Source organism: Syngnathus floridae, chromosome 15 (assembly GCF_059516105.1).
Source record: "Syngnathus floridae isolate MCC-2025c chromosome 15, RoL_Sflo_1.0, whole genome shotgun sequence".
In the NCBI taxonomy this organism is placed as follows: Eukaryota; Metazoa; Chordata; class Actinopteri; order Syngnathiformes; family Syngnathidae; genus Syngnathus; species Syngnathus floridae.
Genome location: NC_142427.1, coordinates 4,179,925 through 4,192,915, shown reverse-complemented (window position 1 = coordinate 4,192,915; position 12,991 = coordinate 4,179,925). Strand labels below are relative to the sequence as shown.

At 39.7% G+C, this 12,991-nt stretch overlaps 1 protein-coding gene and 1 long non-coding RNA gene across 14 annotated transcripts in view; one reads left to right on the top strand and one right to left on the bottom strand.

Annotated features, from left to right (window-relative positions):
• The window catches only part of LOC148385953 (RNA-binding protein Musashi homolog 2), a 202,373-nt gene that overhangs the window by 185,188 nt on the left and 4,194 nt on the right, over nucleotides 1-12,991 (top strand). For 3 of the 13 annotated variants that reach the window (XM_088399653.1, XM_088399650.1, XM_088399651.1), the window contains exons 12-13: nucleotides 224-403; nucleotides 3,272-3,426. In XM_088399653.1, the coding sequence (XP_088255779.1) occupies nucleotides 224-403; nucleotides 3,272-3,426 (335 nt within the window). Of the gene's footprint in view, nucleotides 1-223; nucleotides 404-533; nucleotides 984-3,271; nucleotides 3,427-9,026; nucleotides 9,099-9,456; nucleotides 9,534-9,818; nucleotides 12,712-12,991 lie in introns of those variants that run through there. The other 10 variants (XM_088399657.1, XM_088399655.1, XM_088399663.1 and 7 more) reach the window with 7 other exon arrangements.
• LOC148385954 (uncharacterized) lies at nucleotides 4,661-7,635 on the bottom strand. The gene is made up of 2 exons (XR_015863273.1): nucleotides 7,545-7,635; nucleotides 4,661-4,764 (listed from the first exon to the last, which is right to left on the bottom strand). It is a non-coding gene; the product is annotated as an uncharacterized LOC148385954 (long non-coding RNA).

Here is a 12,991-nt window from a genome sequence, read left to right as displayed (position 1 = left end):
TAAATAAATAAATCATCGCCAGGGCTAGGAGAGGAATAATTGCGGAGACATTTAGGATGCGGCTGAGCGTCTCAAACGTGAGCTGCGGCTGGGCAGGGAAGGGAGAGAGGGGGCTATCAGCAAGCACAAGGAGAAACTGCTCGAAAACCTGGACATTGACTTTGACAGAGTTGATTGATCCACAATGATGGAGTCCCCTCCCCACCTTTACTGTATCTCTCAGGCCTCCCCGATTATGGGTTTTACTCGGCACCCGGTGACCAAAGGGGGGGCCCCTGCTCCTTTGCTGACTATGCCTCCCTGGGGCCCCAGGCGGCTCAGATGCTGCACAGTGAGCATGCGACCTCCGCCTGCAACTCCCCCCTCCAGCACCTACACAGCCCGGATCAGTTTAAGAACCCAGGTTTGTATAAGCGTATCGATCTTAACCGTTTTTCAAACTCTTCACTTTGATTCATGATATTCTCCCATGCAGATGGCAGATCTTTTACTTTCTCCGTTCTTTGTTTTTGTTTTGTTTTGATTTTCTCCAGCGCTTGTCAATAAACAACCCCCCTGACCCATTTCAAGAAAAAACTGAAAAATTAACCTGTCTTGAACCTGGCTGAGGAAATGCATGTCTCCCCTCCTGATGATTTCTTTGAGAAGTTGTATTGCAGCCCCTGCTTGCACACAAGGGCCTTGCACAGAATGTTATTCACCACTTGCATGTGAGCTCGATGACTACTGATGGATGTCATGAATGTCACTTGGCTCTCAAGCTATTTTCAGATTTATCTGGATTGTACAATAAAATGTGTTTGTTTTTTTTAATGTGTGTTTGTGAATTATGGTTGGACCAGTAAATTAGCATTACATCATTTTTGGGTCCTTATTTACTTGTGAATTTTAAGATACACATTTATATTAAGTCCACAGCCCACAGACATTTCACTGTCTAGATCATGGGGTCAAATTCGAGACCCAGGGGCCATATCTGACCCACCACACGAATGTATGTGGCCCACAAAACCAAATAGGCTCCATCATATTCATGCAAAATGCTAAATTATTTCTTTCTGGCCAAAAAATCAGTATATGATATTTTTCACCATTAACATGTTGTCATGTTTGTTGTTATAATTATATATTATGACTCAACTCACCAAGCAAATGCAATATGATGTTATATTCATTGTCACTATCATGAGAGCTGCCTGAAGAAAATACTACATATTGTCCCATGAGAAGTTGAACCCAATGTGTAAAATATGTGGTAGCTCCTTTGAGGGAGGATGATTCTCAAAACAATAGTGCTCTAGTCATACAGTACTCGCCTACGTTATCTGTCTATGTTCCTGTCCTCTCTGGCATGGCCACCCACCAGTACCTATTGTTAAGTAAAGGACTTTGATTTAGTGGACGGCAGCGTCTCATTGTAGGCGACAGTGGTGACCTACACATGGTGCTTAGCCGCCACGTCTCCAGAGACTGTGACGCACTTGTTACTAGCAAAAGACTCAAAGTCGGGACTTAACCTTCACTAGTAGAAGTAAAAGGATGACGAAAGCCATGGGGGGATATGTGGCCTTTGCAGGCTGGAGGACAAGTCCAAAACTTCCTCTAATAGCACGTTAGCCAGGCAGATGTTGGCATTTACTACAGCCGCCTGCTTACAAAATGTAGCTCAGCAGAAACACAGACAGGCTGTATAGAGTCAACTCCACAGATGAGTTCTAAACCTGTGCTGCTTCATATTATACAGATCATGTGTTATCACTGCATCCCTTGCACCAGAGAGACCTTTTCTTTTTTAATGCATGAGCTATTCTTTCAGCAGCACAGCACGGTTCGGATTACTTACATTTAAAAAACATATTGTACAGTGTGTATGTAATTGTCTACATTGAGGTATGTAGCTTTATAGAAGGGCAGATTGTGGAGGAGGAAAGGCCTTAGTAAGAGCACAAAACCGCTGCAGAATTTGTGCCTATGAGAATTTTCGACAAGGCACTTGAATTCATTGAAAGCTTTGTGTTTACATTAATATTTTTAACACTTGTTAGAGCTTAACATCTCCTAACTGATGAAATGTTTTCCATTTTGTTTGACTTTTCAGTATGTACTATATACGAATGATGACCTACACGTTAGCAGTAGACAGAACAATATGAGACAGCAGGGAGCCTACTGGGGTGTTTGCAGACAAAAGAAAAGGATGGGCTGCTCTAGTTGTTTAGTGCTTACAGTCAGTCCACCAGAAGCAGTTTGAAGTCGAGTTGCATTTAGTCAAATTGCTTACACTGAGAGCGCAGGTTTAACATTAATAGTACATCCTGCAGCTAAATTGTATTTTGCCGACATACACAGATTCCACTGAGTTTCTGAGTATGAGATCAAGCGTTTTGAGGGTTTTTTTTTCTGGGAAAGCAGCTTTTTGCCATCTAAGAATGAGGGCCAGACAAAGGGGCATGTTGGAGCTGACAGCAGACGAGATTGCTGTGAAGAGATTCCCATTTTCCTCTCTCCCCAGCTGCCCCCGCCTCCCCTACCCCTTCCGTTCCAATAGTCCCGCTGTTATAAGACTTTAGTATTTGTCTGAATTGTCGAAAGCCGTTTCATTAGTCTGACTTGCTCTTACTTGCAGGGCAAAGGTGGTAAGTCGTGTACAGTGTTTCTTTTGCCATCCCCTGAGTTTAGACCCGCAAATGAACGCGGGTCAAGCTTTTATATTTCCCCCGATGCCTTCTATCTCTTGTCTCACGCACGTTTTAGCCGTGAAGTTACTGCTGACGACTGACAAGTTGACACACAGCTCAAAGTGCTTTCAGAAGTAATGGCCCTGTTTTCGTAGTCGGTACTCGTCGTGATCAGGTAGTACAATAAAACAAAGAGGCAATAAACTCTGCCGCACGAATGGGGAAAGCAAACTATCCAACGGTGCGTCACTGTCCTTGTTGACAAGTCTTCCTACCCATTATGCATGTTAGCATTTTACACAGCAACAATATTGAAGTTGCTAAGCATGCTGGGAGTTTCTAGCAGTGTGCTTGCTTTGTGTTGTGCATGTTATGGATGCGAATAATACAAGACAGCATGTTGCGTTAACATGAATAGAATGTCATACTGGATTTAATATTCTTTTGACGTCAATTGAACCAAATCAGAAAATCAGGCAACAGTTCTCCTGAATCCAATAATGACTTCTATTGGTTTAATGGAACGCAAGTAGCTGGCAGATGGTCACGACGTTATTCTGATCTTCTCCGCTCCATGTTGTGTTTGCATGCAGGCGCCAACCCGTCAAGATCCGGAGGTTTCCACGGCACCAACAGCCCAGGGCCTGTGGCCGACCTTTACGGACCCAGCAGCCAGGATTCGGCTGTGGGCAACTACATCAGCGCTGCCAGCCCTCAGCCTGGTTCCGGGTTCGGCCCCAGTATCACCGTGAGTAGTCGGGCTTCATTTATGTCCGGCTGAACCTTGTTGTCCGTTGCATTCAACATTCTACTCATATAACTGCACAATGTATTGCAAACGACTCAATTTGTGTCTGTTACATCACTGAGGCACCATTCATGAGGGGTTGTTGTTTTTGAAGACATTTTGTGACCTATTTTCACCCAGGTGACAATTCTGTAACCTGTGTGCACATCGGGATAAAATTCATTCCAAATTTGAAAGTTATTTGTATGAAATGCTAACGTTTATTTTACTAACAAAACAAATGTATGTAAGGCTTCGGTTCACCTCAACAACAGTTTTCATCTGCATCAGTGTCCACAAATTGCTGCTGTTTGACACAATTTGCCCGGTTAACCGCTGCTTGCTGCGTCAACTCGTAAATGTAAGAAGAGCAGGGCTGTTGGAGGTGGCGATCACACAGAAAGCTTGATGACAATGTAGATGGCTTTGGCCCTGAATTTTCTCCCTGAAGCACTGGCGGAACTAGAAAGGGGGCGGGGCCACTGCCAGCTTTGAAATTGCCCCCCTGAGATAACTTTGGTAACCAATGGCCCCTGATGAAAAAATCCTAGCTCCCTTAAGGTGATTATATTTTGCCTAGCAAAAAATCACTTTTCAACATCCATCCATCCATTATTTATAGTGCTTGTAATCATTAGAGTCTCTGGTAAGCTGTTGCCTATCTCAGTGGTCCCCAACCTTTTTGGCGCCACGGACCGGTTACGTGTCAGAAATATTTTCGTGGATCGGCCTTTATATAAATAAATAAATAATACATTTATATAAATAAATAATACATTTATAATAAATATATAAATACGATAAAATAAAATGATACGACTGGCATAAAAACAAGTATAAATATAAATAAAACTCACCATTACGTTGAATTAGTGGGAGCACTGAGCTTGTTTCTCAGAAACGACCCGGTCCCATCTAGGCGTAATCGGAGACAATGACACCCGAAGTGGTTAAGGTTTGTCTTTTAATACAGGATGCTTGGTCTCCATGTTCCGAAGCAGTTTTGAAGGCTTCATTGCCTCGTTAGCAAGCCTGTTGCCACATATTATGCAGAGTGGGCTTGGCGCGTCAGTCACCTGTGGCGATAAATCCATATTTTAAGTAGGACTCCAGAAATGTTCTTTTAAATGCAGATTTCCTTTCCTTAGAAGTCGTAGCCTCTTCTTCTTCCGTCTCCTCATTGGGCTTTTTTCCCTTTCCGAAGAAGTTTTCCAAACATCTCTGTTTCTTGCTCATATTTCCTTGCTTCGCGGGCTCGACTGAGGTGACATGTCACGTGACTGAGACAAGCGTCTTGACCTGAACCGACGGACGTAATTGGGAAAGAAACGCCAATTGTATGAAGGCGATGGCCTTCACACATATGTTATTCTACACCATTCACTTTATTTTTATTATTGTGTGAAGGCGATGGCCTTCACACATATGTTATTCTACACCATTCACTTTATTGTGTGAAGGCGATGGCCTTCACACATGTTATTCTACACCATTCACTTCGCCTTCACACTTATGTTATTCTACACCATTCACTTTATTATTAGTGTGAAGGCGAAGGCTTTCACACTTATGTTATTCTACTTTTTTATTAGTGTGAAGGTGAAGACCTTATGTTATTGTACTTTTTAGTGTGAAGGCAAAGGCCTTCACACTTATGTTATTCTACTTTTTTATTCTCCTCACTTTTTTGTCCTTCTTCTTCCACATAATTCAACTGATTCACTCCATTCCACTTTTGACGTATTCCAAATAGTCACGCGATGAGCGCTTCCATTTTTTTTGTTACGAAAATTTTCAGTTTTCGCAAAATTCGCAAATTTACGACAAATATTTCCCCATTCATTCTTAATGGCACATTCAACATTTCACATTTACATCGTTCGAGTTTGAAATTCACATCATTCAGCACATTCGAATCAAATTCGGGACGATTCTCGACATTCCCAAAATTGCCAAATTCAAAAATTTCACAATTTCACGTTTAAAATTTCCACAAAATTTCTATTTTCACCTCTAACTTCTACATTCTTCAACCAATTAAACCCATTCCAACTTTCAACTGTTCATCGTTTGCCTACCTTTCCCACAACTTCCCACTTACCAAAAATTCCAAATTTTCAAATTGAAAAATTCTCCAAAATTTCATTTTCCCCTTCTAATTTCTACATTTTTCCACCGATTCAACCCGTTCATCTTTTGCCTACCTATTCCACAACTTCCCACTTACCAAAAATTCGAAATTTTCAATTTTGAAATTTCCGCAAAATTTCACAAAATTTCACAAAACGTCATTTTTTTCTCCTCTAATTTCTACATTTTTCAATCGATTCAACCCATTCCAACTTTCAACTGTTCACCTTTTGCCTCCCTATTCCACAACTTCCCACTTCCCAAAAATTCCAAATTTTAAAATTTGAAATTCACGCCAAATTCTCCAAAATTTCGTATTTCCCTTCTATTTTCTACATTTAACCACAGATTCAACCCGTTCCAACTTTCAACTGTTCATCTTTTGCCTATCTATTCCACAACTTCCCATTTACCAAAAATTTGAAATTCACCACAAATTCTCCAAAAGTTCGTTTTACACTTCTATTTTCTACATTTCTCAAGAAATTCAACTCGTTTCAACATCATTCGGCAACATTCCCCAAGAAGTTATTCAAAATTCAATTCCAGAATTTTTTTAAATTCTAAATTCACACAAATTCTCCAAAATTTGGTTTTTCCCTTCCAATTTCTACATTTTTCAACAAATTCAACCCATTCCAACTTTACTTCACTTTGTTCACCTTATGCTTACCATATTCGCCCCCTTCACCCCCACTTCCACTATGCTTACCAAATTCACCCCTTCACCCCCACTTCAACAGTGTGGCGGCCATCTTGGATTGACCCAGAAGTGCCCCAAAATGAACACAAAGTGAACCAGAAGTGCCCCAAAACAAACAGGAAGGGCCCCAAAATGAACAGGAAGTGCCCCAATTTTAACAGGAAGTGAACCGGAAGTGCCCCAAATCAAACCGGAAGTGACCCAAATAAACCGGAAGTTATCTTTTTAAACCGGAAGTGGCCCCAAATAAACCGGAAGTTACCTCAGTTAAACCGGAAGTGCACTAAATTAAACCAGAAGTGCCCCAAATAAACTGGAAGTGACCTAAATTTTTGTCCGATTCAACCCGTTTCAACTTTTGAACTCCAAAGTTAACCTCTTGAACCTGTAGTTTTTGTTTTGTTCCAAATTTCAAAAATTTTTGCCGCAATTTTTTTTTAAATTCCCATTCATTCTCTATGAATGCATTTGCTCTAACTTCTACATTTTTTTAACAATTCAACCCGTTCCAACTTTCAACTGTTCATCTTTTTCCTACCTATTCCACAACTTTCCACTTGCCAAAAGTTCAAAATTTTAAATTTTGAAATATCCGCCAAATTCTCCAAAATTTCGTCTTTCAACTCTAATTTCTACATTTTTCGTTCGATTCAACCTGTTCCAACTTTCAACTGTTCATCATTTTGAAATTTGAAATTCACCACAAATTCTCCAAAATTTCATTTTACACTTCCATTTTCTACATTTCTCAAGTAATTCAACTCATTTCAACATCATTTGGCAGCATTCCCCAGGAAGTTATTCACACGCAATTTCTCCAGAAATTGCATTTTCTAGTTTTTTTTATATTTTTCAAAATACATTTTTACTCATTTTTGCTAGCTTTGCGGGCTCAACTGGGGAAACATGCCACATGACTGAGATGAGCGTCTTGACCCTGAATTAATTGATCGTCGATAAAAAATGTTTTTTTTTCTGTGCGGCTTGGCGGCCCGGTACCAAGTGACCCACGGACCTGTACCGGTCCGCGGACCAGGGGTTGGGGACCCCTGGCCTATCTCTACTGACTGGATGAGCCAGAGTATATCCAAGACTGCTCATTAGCCAACTGCACAACCACTTTTAGACCAGTAATCTTAATTTCTATTCAATATTTAGCCTGAGAAATAGAAAAATGTATTTTCCTGTCCTTGATAATTAATAACAAAGTAGTCTGTCATCACTTCTGTGTTAAAAAGGCTCTTACATTATTGCTGCTATTCAACCCAGTGAGGGGGCCCCTGTTACACTCCTATCCGGACCTGGTTGGCTCAGCAAATTGTTTGCTTGGCGCTTCTCTTCTCTTGGACCTCACTGAATATTTCATCTGGATTTTATGGCCCTAGAATAGTGAAGCATGACTGAACTGCTGGACTGGCATTCAGCTTGTTGGGGCATGTTCTGAATAGTTCTACACCAGGGGTGCCCAAACATTTTCAGCTCGCGAGCTACTTTTGAAATGATCAAGTCAAAAAGATCTATTATTCTTTTATATATTATTTTTATATGTATATGTGTATATATATATATATATATATATATATATATATATATATATATATATATATATATATATATATATATATACACAGTGTACATATAGTATACAGTGTACATATAGTATATGTATACATATACAGTGGAACCACTGTGGTAAATACATCTGCCCGCTGTAAAAAGACATTGGGTGGGTCATCAGATCACGGGTGAGCTGGAGCCTCTCCTAGCTGACTGGCGAGACGTGGGACACTCCTTGGACTAGTCACCAGTAAATCACAAGTTTGGCGAGTATGCCACTTAGCTATCCATTCCTATAAATTATAACATTCAAGAAGCAAAGTTAGACTGAGGACAAGCTGTATAGAGAAGGGATGGATGGATCAGTCACAAAAGCTTATGTACCACGGATGTTGTCATTCGTCAATATTACAAACCATCGAGTAGGTGATCCTGGGTTGCCATGGCAATGGTGATATCCTTCTAATTTCAAAATAATCAGTACCATTCCGGTGTTATTCTACCATCGCATTATTACATATTGTGCCTTTTAGCATTTCTGTTAGCAAACACAACGGCAGTCAAGATTCCAGCCTCCCTGGCGGATTATCCCAATATGCCAGTGTTATTAAATCATCTCGTCACAATCAGGCGGCAAAGCAGAACGCTGATGGAGTCTCGTCATCAGCGTTGCACACGACTTCAGAGTCACGCTCCGCTGCTTTTATTAATCCCTTTAGCCTCTATCAAAATAGCGCCTGCAAAGAAGCCGTAATGATTTTAACAGTTTTTATATGCAAGACAATTAGAACGCAATTAGCTGATTGAGGCGATAACAGCAGCTAATCACAGCTGAAAGGGACGCTTCTTTCTTTGCTTGTGATTTCCACCAACCTGTCAGCTGCCACTCTGACGCTAGCCTGATTAGCCGAGCCATTTTGGAATGTTTATGATCTCGCCACGCACTCATATCCAATCATTTGTCGTGTGTGTTTTTGTATCGACGAGTAGTATCTTTACGTAATGTATGAGATGGTGTTATTGGAATGTGCTTGATTTGAGAGAGTATCTACTTCCACCAATATCATAAGCATAATAATATAGTATAGTATGAAAACTTGAAGGTCTCAAATGACTCACTTTTGTTTCCTTGAAATGCATACTGACCAGCACACTAACTGTACATTTTTAGGGCCCCTTGATTGCGACAGCTTTTACAAATGGATACCATTGAACAGGTGGCCTGCTTGCCATCTAATCAGAGGTATTGCATTTTATTTCCTGTGCATTTTATCAGTCTTCTCCACACTACACATCCATCGCATCAGTCGTCTTCCACAGAGCAGAACTGCAAGTCAAGCCTGAGCATGACTCAGCGGCCACAATGGCACCAAGTTGTACACTTCAGTTCACTTTGAAGCCGTTTTCATTTTGAGACCAAGTTTACCAAAAATGTTTTGACTTGAGTCACCTAAATTGTTTCAGCCTGGTTTTAGTTTACATTTCACTGCATTTAAATTGACTAAATCTACAATATAAAACATATAGTATCTCAAAAGAAAGTATTCTTTTTTAATATTTTATTTTATTATTTTGTTTTGTTTTATTTTGTTTTTTGTTAGAGGTTGACCGTGTGGCTTCATGAGTCAGACACTCACACTGCACTGCAGCTCTGCCAGCTTACTTTCTTCATCCCATTGTGAGCATTTTTGTAAGCAGTTTTTGAATCTCAGCTCTGCTTTTCAACGACAGAGCCTTCATCTCACCTTGGCCTTCCATCACCAAAATAGACTAATAAGCAATCTTCAAACTACGTACAATTAATGTCTGCTTAAGTATCGTAATTGCTGCATGTACACACGTCATCCTGCATGAAGGCCTGTAGACTGTCAGCATGGTCATTCAATTTGCTTCCATGCCTTTTTCTTCATCACGCGTCGGCACCATATTGACTGCCGCTCTCGCCGTGCTCTCCTTTCTCCAGCAGATTTTGTCTGGCGGCCTAGGAAAGACGGGACCAAGTTTCTAATTGGCTTTGTGTGCAGGTGGCGCTACTGAGACACAGCGGACAGGCTAAACGAGCAAACAAGTGGTAACCATATAACGAAGAAAAGAAACTGTTCAGTCATCTCCGAAAAAGAACAACTGCTGTACTATATTCCAAACGTCAGCGCCTGGTTTGGTTTGAAGTTTCACATCTCTTTCACCCGCCTCTTTCTTTTGCTTGGGTTGCTCTGGCAGTTTAGTTCCACACGACTTTTGTGTCATTTTCTGTTCTCTTTTTCTGCTTTTGAAAGTGCGGGCGACGTGGCGTTAAAAAAAAAAAAAAAAATCCACTTGTAATGTCTTCATCTTTGGTAGCCTGAAGGAGAAATGAAACATTCAGGCTCAACTCACACACACACACACACACACACACACACACACACATAAACAAGAGTCGCTGTGCAAATTTTTACTAGATTTTAAAAAAATCAATTTCTGCGCAAATCGGATACGAGGGTATCAAAGTAATAAATCTTAGTAGCGCTTTTGTTTCTTGTGATGTCTCATTGTTAACCATGATGACCTGTTTTTGGGCAATACAAAGAGGACTCCAATATTTTTATGGTCCTTTTTTTATAAGTGTTGTTTTTGTTGTTTAGAAATATATAAATATTATATAAATACATATATATATATATATATGCTATAACAAATTTCATATAACAACATTGTGAATTCAAACTTGCGAAAAAGAAATGTAGCTGTACATATTATTCCAGTCACTGCATATAACCAACTCAGTGAGAGAATAGCATATTTTTGTGATGGTGTGTCAAAGAACATGTTATAGCGTGTGAATAGAAGAAAAAGCTGTAAACACTGATTGTTATTATTATTATTATGATAAGAATACTTTTTTCCCTGCTGAAAGACGGTGACAACCCTGAGATCAACACACACTTGTTGTTCTCTGTAAATAGTCAAAGCTGAATTGTTTTACAAAGTGTCAAACCAGCAAAAATACAAGTGGTATGTTCAGTCAGTCAAGTTTTATGAAATTTAAAAAAAAAGAAGAAATACAACAAAAAAAGATCCGAATTGGTATCTTTTGTTAAGGTGTTAAGATGAGGAGAGGAAGAAGAAAAAAAAGATTTGAATCCAAAGCACACTGTACTTTTAGATTGCATTTTGTGCATATGCGGACACTTTTGTACTCTTCTCAGTTTTTTCTTGTTTGTATCATCCTGCTCCTTCCCAAATTCTTTTGGGAATAATGTATGGGCCCCGCGAACGAGCCCGCTTCGTTTTTAGTTTTTTGGAATGAATTAGGAAAGGATTTTGGTACCATACCTCAGCCTTGTGAATTCTGTTGTGGATTTCCAGGCAGGTTTAATTTATTGTCACGTAAATGAAAACACTGAATGACTTAAATAAATATATTTAAAGAAAAAAAAAAGAAAAGGAGAGCGAGCAAGAAGACGAAATCATTGCACTGTGAGTAGTGAAGTACAGGCCATTTCCTATTTGCACATGTACATGTTGGCTTTTGAAAAGGCGGCCCTGTGCTTTGGAATTAGCATGAAGGATTCTTGGATTCGTGTATTCTGAAATAGACACACCCCTTTGAATTGCCAGGTGACTTAACAGCTCGCTAAATAGTTGACATGTTTGACCTTTGCTTTGCTTTTATTGGACCCATGACTCATCTGAACATATTTATTCTGGGTCACACACTGAATTATTCACTATCAAACCATAAACATTTCGATGATAATAATAATAATAATAATGTTGCGCTCCGGGAGTGTCGTCAGCTATTTCAAGGTCATCCGGCAGAGCGGAAGGTGTGCATTCTGCTCCATAATGATTGTGTAATGTTTTTATTTTGTCGATGTTGCATTTCCAAACAACCAGGTTAAGAAATATGCTGGATACTTTTAAAGTCAATGGGATGGAGTTGTGATCAAGTAATAATTTAAAGGAGGAAAAAAATTGTAATGTTCACAATGTAAAAGAAAATACAAAACGACCAAAAAAAAAAAAAAAGAACAAAGAAAACAAAGATGCTTCTTTGCTGATTTCTAGTTCAATTTTGTTGTGGTTTCTATATGAATAATAATTGTACTATACTATTAAAATGTACTGTGCATCCATTGTTTTTTCTCTCTTTCCATCCTCGGAAGATCTTTTGTTCCTCATTCATGTATTTCATGAGTGTGTAAAGAAATAACTTGTGAACGCAGTGCTGTCTTTGCTCCCAGTCTAGTGCTTCATTGTTGTTCTCCCTCCGCTCTACCTCTCCTCCCTCCTGTTCCCTTCCTCGGCCTCCTCCTCTAAGTACAAGTAGATGTTCTCTATAGAACTCAGTAAGATGATAGATGTAGTGACTGTGGTAGACGTAGGACCAGTCAAGATATACATGAGACCTTTCTCTCGACGACCATGTTACTCTTCACACTTGGACCTTTTAGTTCTTCTACTCTTTCTTCTGTTGGCGTCATCTTTCACGTGGTTTCAGCGAACCAAAGCTCTCGTGGATGGACGCGGATAGAGAGAAACACTTGCTGGGAGGTGGAAGTGTACGCAAGGCATTATTTGGATATCCCACCCTTGAATGTTTTTTAAAGGGGTGTGCCATACTACCTTAAATGCTAACGCTAGATATGCAAAACGTGTATTCTTTGCTTTGCTTTGCCAGAGGGTCACCTGCTATCATCGTGTAGACATTCAAATGGTAGTCAGTCATTTCTACTTTGTATGTTACGTCAAGGCTGATTCATGCAAAGATTTCATTTCAAATGAATTAATTGGAATAGAATGGAAACATAGGCCCGAGTATTTAACCACTCAACCGTTACTACTCAGTTTTTTTTTTCCCATGATAGAGACAATGAAGGAGATGGTGTTTTCCTACCAGAATTGATGCTATCACAAGCATTCATGTTAACTTTAAGCATGTGAAACATTCATTTAAAAAAGAGATAGAGCGATTGTAATAACGAACAAAATCAAGACTTAACACCTCTGTGCTATTTCACCTTCTATCCAACAGGGTAAAAAAAAAAGTGTTCCTTCGCCTTAGTTTATATATCGCCAAATAGTTTTGCTTTGAAAAGAAATATTATTACCACCACGTAAGAACGAAGCCACCTGAACAGAACAAAAACTTGA